Source organism: Sylvia atricapilla, chromosome 3, assembly GCF_009819655.1.
Source record: "Sylvia atricapilla isolate bSylAtr1 chromosome 3, bSylAtr1.pri, whole genome shotgun sequence".
Lineage (NCBI taxonomy): Eukaryota > Metazoa > Chordata > Aves > Passeriformes > Sylviidae > Sylvia > Sylvia atricapilla.
This window is the reverse complement of record NC_089142.1, coordinates 83,040,434-83,058,602: the sequence shown is the minus strand read 5'-3', so window position 1 is coordinate 83,058,602 and position 18,169 is coordinate 83,040,434. Positions and strand designations below refer to the sequence as shown.

The 18,169-nt window shown below is 49.2% G+C and overlaps 1 protein-coding gene across 1 annotated transcript; it reads left to right on the top strand.

Moving 5' to 3' along the window:
- The first annotated feature begins 64 nt into the window (after positions 1–64).
- On the top strand, positions 65–17,089 carry AARS2 (alanyl-tRNA synthetase 2, mitochondrial). The gene is made up of 22 exons (XM_066316014.1): positions 65–292; positions 652–840; positions 1,483–1,628; positions 2,365–2,559; positions 3,064–3,208; positions 3,640–3,785; positions 4,086–4,194; positions 4,519–4,557; positions 5,214–5,325; positions 5,857–5,984; positions 6,719–6,869; positions 8,639–8,808; positions 9,786–9,899; positions 10,290–10,430; positions 11,065–11,202; positions 11,604–11,713; positions 12,818–12,926; positions 14,424–14,546; positions 14,887–14,997; positions 15,861–15,944; positions 16,086–16,196; positions 16,573–17,089. The coding sequence occupies exons 1-22, from the start codon at positions 68–70 to the stop codon at positions 16,735–16,737; spliced, it is 2,961 nt and encodes a 986-aa protein (XP_066172111.1). The 5' UTR covers positions 65–67; the 3' UTR covers positions 16,738–17,089.
- The last annotated feature ends 1,080 nt before the right edge of the window (positions 17,090–18,169 follow it).

Sequence of the window (18,169 nt, the reverse complement as noted above, 5' to 3'; positions counted from 1 at the left end):
GCTCCTCCGTGTCCCGCCTCTCCCTCGCACCGCCCCTTCCGGGCGCTGCCATCCGCCGTGGGGCGCCATGGCTGCGGCCGCCCGGCTGCGGCGCCGGCTGCTGCTGGCGGTGCCGTGGCGCTGGCGCTGCAGCCCCCGCCGCGGCGGTGCCGCCTGCCCGTCGGCGGGGCAGATCCGCGCCGCCTTCCTGCGCTTCTTCGAGGAGCGCCACGGCCACCGCCGCCTGCCCTCGGCCCCCGTGCGGCCCCGCGGCGACCCCCGCCTCCTCTTCGTCAACGCGGGCATGAACCAGGTGCTCTTCCCGCTCCCGCACCTCCCCTCCTCCGGCTCGCCGGCGCTCCCGCGTCTCCAGAGGAGCGCGGCCCGGCTTGGGGTGTCCCCTACCGAGGAGATCTCCGGCGTTGCTTCGGGCTCCCGCGCCTCTCGTAGTGCCTTGGTGCTATGGGAGTTTCCCTCGCTGGCGATAGCTAAGAACCGTCTGAACAAAATCTTATGTCGTGTGTTCTAGAACCAACTTGCTTGAGCAGGGAGGCTGGACAAGATGACCCACTATGGTCCCTTCCAGCCTGACCCATTCTGGGTTTCAGGAGCCTGAGGCGCAGCTCCCTGCGCTGGTGGCATCTGTCCATAGCGGGTGTCTCTCATTTCCAGTTCAAGCCCATTTTCCTGGGCACGGTGCACCCCCGGAGCGAGCTGGCCCAGCACCGGCGGGTGGTGAACAGCCAGAAGTGTGTGCGTGCGGGAGGGAAGCACAACGATCTGGAGGATGTGGGCCGCGATACTTACCATCACACCTTCTTCGAGATGCTGGGGAACTGGTCCTTTGGGGATTACTTTAAGGTGAGGTGACAGGAATGATCCCTTTCTAGGGGAAAACATAGCCTTTCTTTCGGAGCTATGCTGTAGTGCTGTAGGACTGTGCACAGAAGGCATTTTGGTAAGATCCAGATTCATTCCTGGGAGCTCTGTGGCCTGGAACAGAGATGGCCAGCTCATGGGCTCTGTCACTGAATGTGTCCTGCAGGCTCACAAAGCACTCAGCCTGTCAAAGCTGTGACCAACACATAAAAATCAAAGTTTTCTGTGAGAATCCCAGTGTTGACCACTTAATATGGCAAAAAGAGGTTACCAGTTCATTTGATGCTTATTACTAGAAATTTTGAAGAGAGAAGAATAAAGCATGCTAGGTTTTTTTGGCGGGGAATACATTTTTTCTTTGGAAAGAAAATAATCCATGTAACTCTGCTGGTAATCATATAGACGCAGACCATGCTGAAGGTTTCACAACATTTTAGGAAAGTCATTTTTCCAGTGGCAGCAGTGAGCTGTCTCACTCTCCTGACCTTCATCCAGATCTTTGCAATACACTTGAAAATTAGAAAGGGAGATGGACAGCTGAAATTAACTCCTTTTTTGTTTGACTCCCATTCCAAAGACCCTTCCTGAATTACTGTGCTTCATTTATGTTCCCTACCTGCTCAGGAGGAGGCGTGTAGCATGGCCTGGGAGCTCTTGACAGAGGTCTATGAGATCCCCAGAGATCGTCTCTACGTCACCTATTTTGGTGGAGACCCCTCACTGGGGCTGAGCGCAGATGAGGAGTGCAGGGACGTGTGGCTCCACCTGGGGTAAGTGTGTTAGAGAAGAGGTTCTGAGCAGCAGGTGCTGGCATTTCACTTTACACAGTTCTGCATTTGCTCTTTAGTTGATCAGCTGTAGAGACCATAGATTATGTTTTAAACCCATTTTGTTTCTGGTTTCTTTGGGCTGTTAAAAGTCAGCTGGGCTCTGAGCTCACTGGGTCTCTTGAACTTTTAGTTCATTCTCAGATAATATCAGTGGGGGTGGGTATGTGCCTAAAACTGGCTGGCCTGGATGAAGTGTGTACAGGATCTCCAATCTGTTGCTTCCTCTTTATCGTGAGAGTACATTCTCCTCTGAAGGTGAGCAATGGCTGTTTCAGTGAGAGGGTGCAGCCAGTGCAGAGAGCACAGCTATGCTTTGGGAGCTTGTTCCAGGCTGTACATAGGCTTTGAACCCAAGACAGCCAGCTCTGTGTTGAGGTCTTGCCTGGGCTCCAAAGAGCAAGGTGCTCCACTGACCCAGTGGAGAGGCTATCTTGGCCAGGCTGTGTTTGCCAGTCATTCTGGGCTGAGACTAGGGTCCTGTCTGGTTTGGCCCACTTAATCTTCTTAAGGAGAGTAATTCTGGGTGAACAGGAGCAGAGGAATTCTAATGTGGCTGTTTATTGAGTTTATAATAGGAAGAAAGGATTCCTTTCTTCCAGCTTTATCTGTGATCTAGGTTAGCGTGTGGTTTGTGTGTATGCCTCAGCACTGCCACCTCTCTTGTTTGCTTCTCCAGGGTTCCTGCCAGTCACGTGCTTCCTTTCCCACTGAAGGATAACTTCTGGGAGATGGGGGACACAGGTCCCTGCGGTCCCTGCACAGAGATCCACTATGACCACGTGGGTGGTGGCAGAAATGCTGCAGCACTGGTGAACCAGGGCAACCCCGATGTAGTGGAGATCTGGAACTTGGTCTTCATGCAGTACAGCAGGTACCAAGCATCTCTTCTGAACTCCACAGCCTTTCCCCCCAGCCTGATTCCAAAATCATGTGTCTATTCCCAGACTTACTACTGTGTTCCAGAAGGTGGCAATACCAGGAGCAAGAGAGAAGCTATGGAGATTTGTCCAGCATGGCTTTTGGTCCCCTTTCCTTTATTTCCCTGTCTTCTTCAACCTTCACTGCCTGTTCTCCCTTAATGCTGCATTCCAGAGGTCTCTTGAGGTCTGCAGCAGCCTGGAGGAGGAGGCCTTTGGTCCTGTTAGGGAAGGCCTTTTTCCTTACATTGCAGCCTATCCTGACTATGTGATGGTCAGATCCTGGCTGCCTGACAGGCTGCTGTCACTCTTGTCCTTGAGCTTCTTTATGCTGGGTCACCCACTGTTTCCATCCCCTGTCACTTTTCAGTTCTCTTTGATTCATCTGTTCCTTATTTTTGCCCATGAACTGATCCTTGCTTCTCTTTTGCCTTTTATTTTTCCTGCCTGGCTGACAGAGAGGTGGAAGGGAATCTCCTTCCCTTGCCACAGCATCATGTGGACACAGGAATGGGTCTGGAAAGGCTGGCGACAGTTCTGCAGAACAAACGGTCCAACTATGACACAGATCTCTTCACTCCCATCCTGGATGCCATTCACAAGGTGATGGTGCTTCTGCTCAGGGTCACAGCTCAACAAAAGCTCCTTGCACACAGCTCCTTGCTGGGTAGCATAGTACAGCTTTCTCTGAATGTTACTGAGCGGTATCTTGATACTGGAGGTTATGTCCTGCCAGGTCCAATGTGTTTTAGAAAAAAGAGAAAAGTCCAGGTTGGAAATCCACTGGAATATCAGCACTGCTGATACGTTTTTCGTTGAAAGTGTCTTAAATTTCTCAGTGCTAAGGCATTGACTGACCTGTGTTAGGTACAGAAGTCTTGGTCTATATGCTGTGGAAGGATTTAATGAGTACATCTTAGGTGCACGAGGTTCAGAGGTAGTTGAAAAACATGATGTCAGGCGTGCCTCTTGCATTGAAACTTCTTCTGCAGCCATTACTTTCTGCTGATTTGTCTCCCTACTTTCTCTTTCAGGGCTGCAGGGCACCCAGATACCAAGGCTTGGTGGGGGACGCTGATGTTGGGCACGTGAACATGGCTTACCGCGTGGTGGCGGATCACGTCCGCACCCTGTGTGTCTGCATCAGTGATGGCGTCTACCCAGGCTTCTCTGGAGCAGAGTGAGGACATAAGGAAATGCCATGAGGGGGAGGAAGTTAGGTCTAGAAAGGAATATGAACAGCCAGGGAAGAGGTTCTGGTGTGGGCCCCAGAGAGGGAGTGCATGAGCTTTTGGGGAGCCAGGAAGGTGAGAGCCAGGAAGTGGTTCCAATCTGCAGACTTCCCCTTGGATGGGTGTAGAGTGTTGGGAGCAGCTGGCCTGTGTTGATGAATCAGACCAGAGGAGCTGGGGAATGTTGGATGTGGGAGCTAGGCAGGGATGCTCACAAGGCTGCCTGAGAAATCTGGCCCTGTTTTCAGACTGGTGCTGCGTCGGATCCTGCGCAGGGCTGTACGCTTTTGCTCCGAAGTTCTGCAGGCTCCACCTGGGCTCCTGGCCTCCCTGGTGCCTACTGTAGTGGAAGTGCTGGTAAGTAAAACTGCTATCTTGGGGGAGAAATATCATCACACATGTCCTTTTTAGCCCCACGGCCCTTTCCTGCACATTGTCAGAAGTCAGTCTTGGATGTGAAGGAGCTCAGGAAATTGTACCTGATGCTATGCATTCCAGCATTAAAAACCTCTTGTCCACATATCACTTGTGATGGGAGGGGGCCTAGTGTCATCAATGGTACAATCAGCACAAGCATGTGTAAGTGTATGCAAGTAACCTCTATAATGTTTGTGGCACGCTGCAAGATCCCCTGAGGAAGATGCTGAGGATCTTTTCACTAACTGAGGCTCACTTCCACAGGGAGATGCTTATCCAGAGCTGACAAAGAATGTCAACCAGGTGAGCAATGTGGAATCCCCCTGTCTCATTATCCTCCTGAGGCACTGCTCTCAGGGCCAGAAATCAGCCTGCCCTTGGAGTTTAGCTGGAGGAATTTGCGTAGCCTCCTCTGTAACCATGTTCTCGTGGGTGGGCTGAGATGTGCTGAGCACAAGAAGTATCTGTGGCAGATTTCCATGTGGGAGCTCCACTAGGTCCTTACCAGGGACTGCATGTCCCGTGTAAGGCAGCTGTTGCTCTAAAAAAGCTACAGTAGCTTTTTTGGTTGAGTGCAAGTACAGCCTGTCCTCGCCCGGGTACCCTTTGTCTGGAGTGATGATTTAAGGCTAAGCTCCCAGTTTGCTTCCACTGACAGCAATTTCTCTGGCTGTTCCAGACATACAGTTGTAATTGGGTCATGGATATGAATGCCCAATAGGGAACATTTGTCAGCCTAAAGCTTTCCCCACATGAATGGTCAATATTTCCTTGACAGGAATGGTGACAGGAGGCACAATGACTGTCACTCTTCAATAATGCATTGGAGCCATGTTGTAATGGATATATGCAGGACAAAAAGGCTGGATGATATGCTTTGAGCTGACTGAGCAGGGCTGAGCTGATCTGGGGAACTCCCTGAAATGTTGTGGCTAACCCTTCTTCTGATCCTTGAGCAGATCAGTGATATCATCAATGAGAACGAGGCTGCGTTTCTGTCCTCCCTGGAACGTGGGAGGTGCATCATCGAGCGGACAGTGCAGCAGATGGAGCCCTCCACACATTTCCCAGGTGAGTGTCTCTCCTCTGACAAGCTGCACTTAGAGACAGTTTGCTCCAAGTCCTCACAAGCACTGCAGTCAAAACTGGTGGATCTTTGCCTCCCCTGCCTTTTCTGTGACTCTAGCCCCAGACAGAGGAGCAGATGTTCCTTTCTCCAGATTGCAGTTGTTTTCTAGTACTTCATCCTCACAACAAAGTAGGCGCCAGGCAAGTTAGAAACATTCCCTTGCTGTTTTATTGACTGATCAACGAGTTCCTTATATAAGGCACAGCTGAGAGGAGTAGCACAGGACCCAACCAGTGCAGGTCTAGATGTGCTGCACTGAATTTTAGCAGGGATGGGGCTGTGGAGCATTATTAATACTCAATCCCGTGCAAGAGGAACTCCACAGCTTCTCTTCCCCATTAACTCTACAGTTGCACACAATACAGGTGGATCCAGTTACCAAAGCACACACTAGATTGGTCCCATGCAGACAAATCTTGAGGTGCCTTTGCTTTCTGTGTTCACACAGAGTTCTTGTCCTTTTTCTCTTACAGTTGAAGTAGCCTGGTCTCTGTATGGGAATTTGGGATTCCCTCTGGATCTGATTGACTTGATGCTTGAAGAGAAGGGAATCAGTTTGGATTCAGCTGCTTTTAACGAACTTGCTCTGGAAGATGCAAAGGTAAGAGGGAGACCTGCCTTGTCAGAATAACTCGAAGCCTTACCTGTCTCCTGTGAACATGGAAGCAGGATCCCTTTTACTGCTGAGGCTCTTCAGAGCACCACAAGCTGACACGCATTCTCCCTGAAGGGGAAGTGAGTCTGAAATAGCAGTGTCATCACAGTCCCCTTGTTTCTGAATGTGGAACTGAAGTGTTGGTTGATGATTTTTCTTCAGGTATTTTATGATGCTGACTGTTGCTGGAGTGAAGGTTATAAAAGATTTATATAGGTTAAGACAGTCCTCTGTTAGTTATGTTGTCTAACTTCTCACACAAAGTAGAAACAGCTTAGACAGCTCAAGCAGCAAATTATTTATTGAAAGGTTTACAAAATCTCCTTGATCTCTGTAATGCTGAAATATTTGCACTGCCCACCCACTGCCACCACCTCCCAGTGCAGGCCTTGCTCTCCTGAGCTTTAATGGCCTGGAAGCTTCACAGCTACACAGCCGGCTGTGCCAGGAGGGATGTGTTAACAGTTGGTATGGCCTGGCTCAGGGCTAGCACAGAGTAGTATTCAGTGCTTGTGAGGTTTGAAGGGATGGGGTTAGTTAGCAGTAGCCTACATCAGCCTGGATCTGAACAAACCTTTTCCATGAAGGTGGAAGAAGTCATCCCTAGCCTTATAGCTCCAGTTACCTGCTGGCTTGCCCCCAGGGATCTCCCATCTAACTGTGCCTTTGCTCTGCTGCAGAGGAAGGCTGGCGGCCTTCAGGCAGGACAGCCAGGGAACACAAACACCCACCTGGATGTGCACTCGCTGGCTTGGCTGCAGAGCAGCAGTGTGCCTGCTACCGATGACTCTCCGAAGTACGCCTACACGCTGGGGCAGCACGGGCAGTATGGTGAGTGCCTGGCCCACCCACAAAGCAAGCCCTACTGGAGTCCCTCTCATGACTGCTTTTGCTGCCTAACCCCATGCATGCACAACATGTGCTTCGTGGTCCAAACCTGTCCAGCTTGCTGCCATATCTTTTCCCTACCCCTGTACCTCATCCCAAACTGGGCTGTTGGTACATCCCTAGGAAGGCTCTGGGCTGGTAGCAAGGCTGAGCTCTGCGTTGGCACCACGGGGTGCAGTGATTAAACAGGGACTGTTCATTTCTTCTAGAGAGGAGTCTGTTTCCAGCAATGAGGCTTCTGGGTGTGTGCACTCGGGAGAAAGAAGGATAATTAGGCAGAGGTTTTAGGTAGTTGTGTGAAACCATGCCGTTGCTGTTTCGTGACAGACCACTAGGTGCCAGCGCAGGCTTTTTGTCATGTAGGGTAACTGAGGTTGCTGATGCCCTATGGAAGGCATGAAGATAAGCCACAGGGAGCAAGAGGTGGTGTGGCTGTCACAGACAATTAGAGATGGCTGTGTACGGCCAACTCCCTTTTACCCAGTGTGCTGGTGGCAGCCCACACTAAGCAGAAAGCAATTAAAGCTATATATACTTCAGCAAGAACACAACAGAGGAAAAAGGCCTAGCAGTGACATTGGCTGAAATCTCCAAGCTAGAACTGTCCCACCTTCTCAGCGTCTGAATCATGGAGTAATTTGAGTTGAAGGGGATCTCTGGATGTCCAATTTCTTGTTAAAAGTAACATCAGTTTCACGGTTGAATCACATTGCTCAGAGCCATGTCCATTTAAGTTTTCAGTATCTTCAGGGACAAAAATCTCACAGCCTATCTGTTCCCTGTTCTTTATTGCTCTTAGTGTGTAAAGGTTTTTTTCTTTACATACAGCCAGAATTTCCTGTACTCTAGGTGTAGTCTCCCAAATGCTAAATAGGGATGAATAGCCTATATCTTTGATCTGCTGGCTATGTTTGTGTTCATACAGCTCAGTAGGCATGCAGCCTTCCTTGCTGTAAGGACACCCAGCTGGCTTGTGTTCAGCTTGCTCCCAAGAACTTAAGATTTCTGTCAGTTCATTTCTGTAGACTGTTCAGATGCCTTCAAAAAACAGTCCAGTTCTTTAGTATATCAGCCAGTCCCTGCCAATCAAGTGGGATATGGGTGCATCCCATTTTGTCATGGATAGTCATTAATGAACACGTTAAGTGATGTTGTCCCTTGTATCAGCCACCAAGCAGCTCTACTAGTAGCTGGATATCAGCTGAACATTGAACTACTGAGCAATTCTCACTGGGGCCCTCTGCCCAGCCAGTTACACACTTATGTCTTATGGTCCATTTGTCCACAGTGCCCAAGTTTGGGTTCAAGGAGCCTACAGGAGCGCATGTTGGAAGCTTGCTGCATCCAGGAAGGTGACATCCCTGCTGTCCCCTATCCGCAACATCTTCATAAAAGTCAGTCAGGTTTGCCAAGCTTGCAGTGTAGCAAGATGCAGATGTGTCTGTGCCACATTTTCTTCGACCAGGTTCGTGTGGAGCCAGATTGGGTGTCCCTGCCTGCTTATCTGCTGCTCAGCAGTTCTGTGATTAGGGTAACTTAGTTCCAGCCCTTTGTCCTTTCTGCCAGTAGCTGTTCTTCTACCAAGGCAAAGTGCCAACTTCCAGCATAGCCTAGGTGCTGGCAGGGTTAGCACAGGGAAGTGATCCCTCCTTTCCTGTTGCAATCTGACACGCTGTATGCACTAACTGCTGCTGTCTTCTTTCCCCTGACAGAGTTCAGTCCATGCCAGGCCACTGTCCTGATGCTGTACAGAGATCAGTCTCTCCATAAGGAGGTTGGGGCAGGGCAACGCTGTGGTGTCATCTTGGACAGGACTAACTTCTATGCAGAGCAGGGAGGGCAAGACTCTGACCAAGGCTACATGATGCGTTTAGGACAGCAGGTAAGGCCCTTTGCTGCCTAACCCAAGGCTGCCATGGGTTTTGAGGCCAGGCAGAATTCTCCAAGTGATGGGTTGTTCTACTGTGTTAATTTGCAAGCTGCTGACTCCTGACAGTTCCCTTGGCTTAGCATCAGAGTTGGTGGGGTAAGGCAGAATCAGCAGTAACTTCACAAGGACATTCTTGCTGCTCTGTTTGTCTCTCACAGCCCTTTGCAATTTCATCTTGCTGAGGAAGACAAAAGTCTTCTCAGGTCTTCCTTCAATGTGCTGTGTTCTTGCCAGCTGGGGTTGTAATGGAGAGACGGCAATCACTGATCAGAGAGTGTGTGAACTGAGTAACTTTTCTCTGGTCAGTCCTGGACAGCTGCAGGTGCTGCCCAGGCTGAGACCCAATGCAAAAACTCTTATTCATCCCAAGAGCATCAGGGAGGACCTCCACTTCTGCAGCATATTCCTTCAGCCTTGCCAAAGGGAGAGCTTTGACCCTGTCCTGGGAAGTTACACAGGGTGCAGCCTTTTCTCCTTTCCCCATTTCTTGATAATCACCCCTGGGCCTTTGTAGCCTTGCAGAGCGTTGTAGTGCCTTGCTCAGCACTTCTCCCCAAGCTAAAGTGGTCCAGTTTTGCTGCCATCCCAGTGAGGCAGAAAATGTACCTTGGATGCCAGAAACAGGTGCCTTGGGAGATACTGTTCATTTTCTCATGGATGAGCATATTTGTTAAGAAGATTTGTCATCATGGATGGTGTTACTGCCCCTCCACTGCAAGCTGGCAGCCTCAACATACAGTGTAGTGAGTGGTACAGGTGAGGTCTGAGACACTTTGGCTATGTTTGGAGTAAGCTTCTCTCTGCTTTTCCCACTCCATCCCTGTCTTTTGGGGATTGGTGGGAATTTCCCAGTCAGGTCGAGCAGGTACATGGCACAGGTATTTGGATCTTCCCTGTGTCCTAACTCATTTTTCTGTCTCTTTGCTCAGGATGTACTCTTCCCTGTAGAGTCAGTTCATCTCTGTGGTGGCTACGTGGTCCATGAGGTCACTGCTGTGGAAACCCTGCGTGCTGGTGACCAAGTGCAGCTCTTTGTGGATGAGGTGATAACTGAGCGCTCTTGACCTTTTCTTTGGGATGTCCTGAGTAACCCAGGCACAGCAGATCTTTGTCCCTTCTATTCTTGAGGCTGTTCTTATCATGGTGTGCAATGGGAAGGAGATATCACAACTGAGTCTGTAATCTTTGTGAGCCATTGGTCTATCCAAAAGTATCCAGCCTACCCTTTACTGTTTTACAAAGGTGATCCCATGGAAAAAGGAGTTTGATCTGCCCTGTGATGTAACTCATCAGACAGCTGTACTACCCGTTGTTCTCCCTCCATCTTCTCCCATCACCTCACATGCAGCCTTTTCCTTATCTCTTTATGCCATCCCCTGCTCCCCTGAGCAGTGGAGACCCAGCACTCCCTGCTGACTGGTGTGTGCTTTCAGGCACAGCGTCTGGCCTGCATGACAAACCACACTGCCACCCACCTGCTGAACTTCGCACTCCGACATGTCCTGGGTGACAGCACGGAGCAGCGGGGCTCCCATGTGACAGCAGAGCAGCTGCGCTTCGACTTCAACACCAAGGTGACTCTGAAATCCAGTTTCCTAGCTCTCAGCAGCACCAACATTCCAGTAGGGCTCTCCTCTCCAGGGATATTTTCCCCTCTCCCCATAACCACTCCTTTAGAGACAAGTCACATTTTATCTGAGTAATGAAGCTTGGTCCTCTGGATGTGACTGTGTCCATTTTGCATTGACCTCACCCTGAGCAGGGCTTGCTGAGGGGATGAATGGGGGTCAGAAATGGAAGGACTTAGCAAGGCCAGTGGTTTTGGGACTGACACAAAATAGTGTAAAGGAGTCTTTGAGAGATGGTGCTTGCCTGTGGCACGTCTGATGTCTCTGCTGGACATTCAGGTGAGAATATCTGTGAAGCTTTGAGTCAGGCTGAGTGCTGGCTCTGGTAACCTGTCACTCATTCTAGTATCTGTTTTGAAGACTAGCTGATGCTCTTGCATCAAAAATCCTTATCTCTCATGGGAGGAACAGGTGGGAGGGCCATGATGTTCACAGTTTCCTTTTACAAGCAGAGAAGATGATATGCAGGGGAAGAGTGGTGTGCCCAAGCTGAGTCATCTTGTGACTGTCCCAGTTCTCCCTCCTTCGTTCTGTACCTCTCAGGAGGCTTCTCCTGAATGTGGCTGATTTGCTTTCTCAGGGCCATGTGACTGTGGAGCAGCTGCAGCAAGTGGAGCAAGTGGTCCAGGATCTGATCCAAAAAAATGAGGTGGTGCATATGGCTGAAGTCCCCCTCACACTGGCAAGAAGAGTTCAGGGACTCCGTGCAGTGGATGAGGTATGACAGGATGGCAGCACACATCTTCATGAGCCTTCTCCTTCAGCAGGAATCATCTGGGACACAAGATGTTGACACAACATGTTTCTGCAAGGGAGTTGTCTCCCAAAACTCAGAAGGGAAAACAGGACAGAGATGAGATCTCAGGACATTGTTGTACAACATGGAGACTGGTGATGCACAGGCTTTGTTTATGCCTGTGGACCAAAAGCTTGTCATGTTATCAATTGTTTCTTTCTCCCCATTGGTGGCTGGTTGTGGGGCAGAAGTAGTGCCACCCCTTACTCGGGCTGCTCTAGAATAGGGAAAAAATGAGGCAGACACCTGAAGCCATCTAGTTAGTCTGTAAGTGCCCCTGAACAACCATGTTGTTAGCTGCTGATCCCTGTCTCCTCTGTCAGGGGTATCCAGATCCAGTGAGGATAGTGTCCCTGGGGGTCCCTGTGGAGAATGTGCTGACCTGTGACTCCGAGGCTGCAATGCAGACCTCTGTGGAGCTCTGCTGTGGGACGTAAGTGACTTTTACTTGCAGCCAGAAGGCATGTTTGTGGGCACTGGTGGCTGAGGTACAAACATCACTACAAGCTCGCCTCCCTGTCTCCGTGAAACTAAGTTTCCTCACTGGAAAAATATTGTGAGGGCAGGATGGGCTAGTCACAAAGTTTTGGAAGTTCCAGGGTAAGCAAACTTTAATGAAACACATTTTTCCTTGCTTTGTAGTCTAAAACCAACCTGGAAGTCACAGAGCAGCAGCAGAGTATGGGAAAGGTGTGTGTGACCTGTCACACCAGGGTTGTGGTGCTTTGCCTTTGGGGTTGCAGAAGGGCTGGGGTCCCAGCTGGAGAGTCCAATTCAGCTGTGAGAACTTGAGACTGCTCTGATTATTTTAATTAATTATCTTCACTCTCTTCTGCTTTTAGCAGTAATGAGAGTAGAAGAAAAGTTAATCGATCTTAGGACAGTGCTGACACCAAAAACAAAATAAAAAAGAAGGAACAAACTGGCCTTAGAGCAGATAGAGCTGAAAATGAGCAATTTTGTAGCCATGAGATCATCTTGTGGGAGTAGAGGGGCAGGAAACTACATGGGAGAAGAGATGATCAGTTCTTATGAAGATGTCTGGAATGATTACTTGTGGTAACAGAACCCGAGACACCATAGTTTTCATATTCAGCGTTGAATAATCAAGAAGGAAAAGGGACATTGTCAGTGTCCTGAGACTGCACAACTATCCTTTGTCTGGGGTCTACTGGCCAGGCAGTGAGCTGGCCTGACAAGAGACTGGTGAAGTAGCAGCTGAGTAGAAGACAAAAATGCCAATTCGTCTCACTGCAGAAGGAGAGGAAACGAGGACAGAAACAAACAGCTGTACTGTTTGACTGGAGCCTGCTGGGCAGGTAGCACGGGGGTTCCTCTGGAGTAGCCTCAACTTTGCTGTCTCTTGCCTGCCAGGGTACCATCAGGATTTTAGGGATGAGAAAGGACTCAAGGTATTGGGATTAGGATTAGGAAAGGGCTACTGGACTTTAGAGTTTTCAAAAAAGAAAGCAGGGTTCCTGACTTCTGTTTGCAAAGAGCAACCTGCTTTCTTTCCTGTTCTCTGCTGACATTTTAGGCATCTTCTCCAAACAGGATCTGTGGAAGATCTGGCCATCATCAGCGAGCGTCAGCTTGTCAGAGGGATTAGCCGTGTCATTGCAGTGACAGGGGGACGAGCCAAAGAGGTAAGAAAGAGGAAACTGAGATTTCTGCCATGTCAAGGCAGTGCCAGAAGCACCAAACTTTGTAGGTTCCTCATAGACAATTAGCTCCCCACTGCTTTGGTTGGAGCCTCCCTGTTGTGCCTCATCTGGCTTCCTGCTTCAGCCTTGGACTCAGCTCTGCTACTGTCACTATTCACTTCCTTTCTCTCCCATCCTGGTTTTCTGTTTCCTTGACCTTCATTTCTCCCTTCAGACTCCCTTTTCCAAGATAAAAACTTGCACAAAATATCAGGAAGTGTCTGGTCTATAAACTTCGATCCCCTGGTAGGTATTTAAGGTGTAATTCTTCGTACATTGATTTCGCCTCCTGCCTATCACAGCTGGATTTGCACTTTGTGATTACAGGGTTTTGGCCTCATTCTTACAGCCCTTTTGCTTCCTTTCTTTAGACTTTTTCCTGCTAAACTATGGCTCTGGTCTGGCTGGTTCTGTATAAGAAATAAGCAACCTACTATTGTGTTCATGAGATCACTCTGTCCTTTGAGTATCTGGAAGTGTCAGGTGCCCCATAAGCCTTCCCTCTTCCTTTAAGGCTGCTGTCAGAGGAGAGTGACTCATAGTCACTGGAATTGGAAAGACTAAAGGCAAAGCCCACCCCTGCAAATCTGTTACTTTTTGGCTGGCCATCCCCTGTGCATCTGTGTCCCAGAGAGGCTTTTCTTCATGCAGAAGAACAAAAAGCTGCAGGGCACATCTGCATGCTTTGCTGGAAGTGCTGACCTGGAGAGCCCCCGAGAGGAGCTCTGTGCAAGTGTTAATGAGACAAGGGAGACTGAAGGCATGAGAAAATTACTTGAAACAAAGGTTGTGTATCCTAGCTAAGCAGAGCAGTCCTCTGCTGTCCTGGGCTAAAGTCTTGCAGCACCATCCTGGGCACAGAGATCTGGCAGGGAGGAAATGCTCCAAACCATAAGGATTGGCACAGATGAAAAAAACTTTAATAGTTTTTTAAAAAAAATTATTAATAGTAGCATTGTTGGTGAAAACAATAAGAAATATATCAGGAGAGGTAAACTCGGGAAATATGTTTGAATGGCTGATGAGGTTTCTTTTAGTGTGTTTCTCTTGTTTCTTCAGTCAGCAGCTTCAAGATTGCATTTGCTAATGGAAAAAGATGTCTAAGATGCCCCACAGAGCTCCCCAGTTTTTCCTCAATGAAATCCTGATGATTTTGGTGTAAATTTTTGAGGAAACATGAATTTTGACCATAAACACCACATAAAGCTCAACAGCTTGCTCTGCCTGAGTGTGACCATCTAGTGTTGGTTGCAAATCTAGAGGAATGTTTTATTTCAGAGTCTTGCAGAGCAGTCATTCCTAAACCATCTGTAGGTGTCTTCTTAGTGGATTCTGAGCAGCACTTCCATGTTCATGACCCTGCCGTCTCCCTGCTTTTCCCATCCCTGTGGACTGTTTCTGTTGCTGCATTTGAAGCATTCATTCCTTCCATCTCCGCAGGCCCGGGAAGTAGGCCACTGCTTGGCTATGGAAGTGGACTCTGTGTCCCTACGAATGAAGCAGAGGATCACCTCTATTCCTGAGATGCAGAACCTCTCCAAAGAAGTGGGCCAGTTGACCAAAGTAAGGATTACACTCCAGTACAGAAGGGGCCCAGCATGGGCACAAGACATGTGACTTTTTCCCTGCCAGATTCACATCTTACCATGGTCAATAGCAAGGGCAGGTTGCTACCTGCTGTGGCCTCCTTGGTCATAGGAATTTTTGCCAGTGTCCAGGTTGCTGTGTTGCAGATGGCTACCTGAAAAGAGAAAGCTGCTCAGCACAATGACAGGCTGACCTGATCACATGGGTTAAAGCAGGGTCTGGGAAGAGGCCGTGCTCCAGCCTGACCTCCCAGAGAACTAGCACTTTATGTCTAGAGGTACAGTTTAATGTTCTTACAGAGCAAATTGTCTTGCAGGTGGTGTCCAGCACTGCAATGCCCCAGTGGCAAAGAAAAGAACTACAGACCATCCTGAAGGCACTACAGAGAACAGCCAACACAGCTATCAAGAAACTGGAGCTGCAGCAGGTACTGAGGCTGCAGCACGCTGACTTGCAGCCAGCTGATAGCACACACCAGTGGAGCTAGTGTCTCTGTCACACTTGACAGCCACTCAGTCACTAGGGTCTCAGAAGGCAGAAGAAAGCCTGTACAGTTATGTGCAGTGCAACACAAGCCCTGTGTTGTGTTGATTTCACTGGCCATTGTTTATGGGGCCATTGTTTAAAATGCAGAGAATGACTGGCTGGGCTTTTAGGACCTGCAGAATTTCCATGTCTCCCTGGCTGTGAGAGCATAGAGCCCCATACCGGCACTTTTGGCCAACACCAGTAGGCATTGGGCATCACCTCCTTGTTTATGCATGGAGGAGATGAGATGGTCCTCACAGTGGACTTAACAAAGTTATACAGTTAGACAGTGTTAGGACAGATTCTTTCTTCCACCTACATGGATATTGCTGTGGTCCCATACGTGTTTGTGTTCTGCCAATTTATATTAAAAGCAGATTAGAAATACTTCTTGTTAACTTGGAGATCTCAGGAAGAACTATTGCTTTCTTAAAGTTGGAGCATCTTACCACAGAAGCCTTCCTGAGACATGTGGCACTGTATAGGTGCAGGAGACAGTCTGGGGACTGAATGAATCATTCTCTATTCCACTTTTGACAGGCGTTCATCTCTGCTCGCATTTGGGGGAGGAGGGCTGTACAGGTCTCCACATGGAGATTTCAGTCTGCTAGTCTTACTTTGACTTCTGCTATCAAACATCTCCCATGTCTCAGAGAACAGCGCTTGCATTCCCTTTGTGTATATATTGCATGGATGTATCCCCATCCAACCCACCCTGTGCCACCAGTAGCCCTTCAAAGTGCTGTGGTTTTCTCCCTCCAGGCTGAGAAGGCAGCACAAATCTTGCTAGCAAAATACTGCAACCAGTCTGTCATCATTGATACTGTCCCAGCTGATTCCCTCTCTGTGAGTAATCTGCATTCTTCGTTGGCCCAGCGGTATACCTCAGGTGCTGCAAACAGCAAGAGGGAGTTGCTGGGCACATCTTCTGCTGGATGCTGGTCTCCTTTGCTGTTGCCTGACCTCTCTTCTCCCTGCCTCTCCTAGATCCTAATGAAAGTAGTGAACCAGCTGTGTGACAAGTCTCCTGGCACATCAGTCTTGCTGCTCAGCCCTCAGGCTTCGGGTGAGGTGCTCTGTGCCTGTCAGGTATCCAAGGTAAGCAGAGCCCTGATAGAGACAAGGGGAACCTGCCTGCCAAGGGGGACTGGACCCACTGCTCAGCAGGTCCTGCTTGAGGCTTTTCCTGGGGTTTTGCCCAGTGCTGGTGGTTAATCCCACAGGGGCAGGACCTGAGATGACTGTACTGGGATCAAATGTGCTTTCAGTCTCTGCTGGGCACAGATATCCCTGGATCCTCCAGGCTGTGTTTGCCCAGGGGCAAGACACCGGGTTAACATGTAAGCTCAGCCTTTGTGGTCCTCACAGTCGTGACTGCCTCAGGCTGGGTGGGAAGAAGATGCTGTTACCTTTCTTTATTCTTAGACTGCAGGCTGCCCCACAGTGCAAATAACATACTGTGTCTCTTCCCCAGAACTGCCTGCCCGCGTTCTCTGCTGCTGACTGGGCCGTGGCTGTCTGTGCACAGATGGAAGGGAAGGCAGGAGGCTCTCCCATCGTAGCTAAGGGCAGTGGAAATGCCAAAGGCATTCAGGGAGCCCTGACTACTGCACTGGAGTTCGCTCAGAGCAAACTGTGATGCTTTAGTGCCAGGACAGCTGTATGCACCCAGCTGGACACTTGATACCAAGCATAAACTCTGCCCATCTGAAAGGATTAGCAGTGAACATTCTCAACCACTGCCTTTGAGCACTTGACTTGTGACCATCCATGATCAGCAGAGACCCCACTGACAGAATGGTGCTGCCTGTTCACAGCACCAGCATATGGGGATGGAGCCTTGGAGAGCAACAGTTCCAACAGCACATCCTGCTTCTAAAGGAACAGTGCAAATCTTGCTGCAAGACCAGCACAGAGATTTTGTGAGAACATGAGGAGTTGGCACTGTTTTCTTAAAGCCATTAAAGGGTAGAGGGTGTCCAATCACCTGATGTTTCTTATTTGTTGCACCTTTTTATTTTCTGCTCTGGCAGAGGGGTTTATTCTGCCCCTGCAGCTCCAGAAGTCAGCATGTACTCTTGTTTTAGCAGTTCCTTCCTACTGCAGAACTCAGGACACCCCTCTGATTAAAAATGCGACTCTAATTTAGAAATTAGAGAAATTCCACCTTGCTTGTGGGCTCAGGTTTGTTAGGCTATGCAATAGGTAGTGCTGAAGCTGGTCCTCAGCACCGAGGGAACAAAATTGTTCCCCTCTGCACCTCTTTGCTTTGGATGAATGTTCTTATCTCTGTTTCTTCTTGCCACTCCATTGCAATTCCTTCCTTCTGTCTTCTTACCTGCTCATACCCAAAACCCAGCCCTGATATAATGAGTTGTGAGAATGGAAACTGTTGCTGTGTTGCAGCATGGAAGTCCTTGCAGCAGGACTGTGCCCTGCTTTGTCTTGAGGTAAGTCTCATAAACTGGTTATTTTTCACAAGCAGTGGTGCACCTAGCAAATTCAATTCATAAAGACATTTCAGACTTCAGTGTTAGAGTGATGTTGAGAGCTCCTGGCCAAAGCATCATTATTTTAGATACAGTATTGATCTAAATAGAAATCATAAATAGTAGCTGAGGCCAAAGTGCAACAGGATACTGATACAAGCAGGTTTCACCCTGTGAACAGCAAGAGCAGCCCGACACAGGTGAATTTCACCAGCAGGTAGGGTTGCCTGTCACTGTGAAGGGAGATGGAGGACCAGTAGCTGCCTGCTTTTGGGGAGAGGGAGGAGGGGTAGAAGCACAGTGATGGGTAGCAGGAAATGGCTGTCACATAGATACAAATTAGTGAAGAGGATGTAGTGGGGAATGGTTGTGTCCCAATGAGAGGCTTCCCACTTAAGTGTCTGCCTGAGGGAGGGGGAATAAATGCTGTGAGCAGAGCCTCATTTCCCTTCTCTTCAGTGAACAGCTTAAGAGAAAAAGGGATGTGGAGTTTGGGGGGCATCATTAGCAGACAAGGGCTTTACTTTCATATCCCAGTGGTTGTCCAGCCCAAAATCTCATATGTGGTCTCTGGCTTAATGT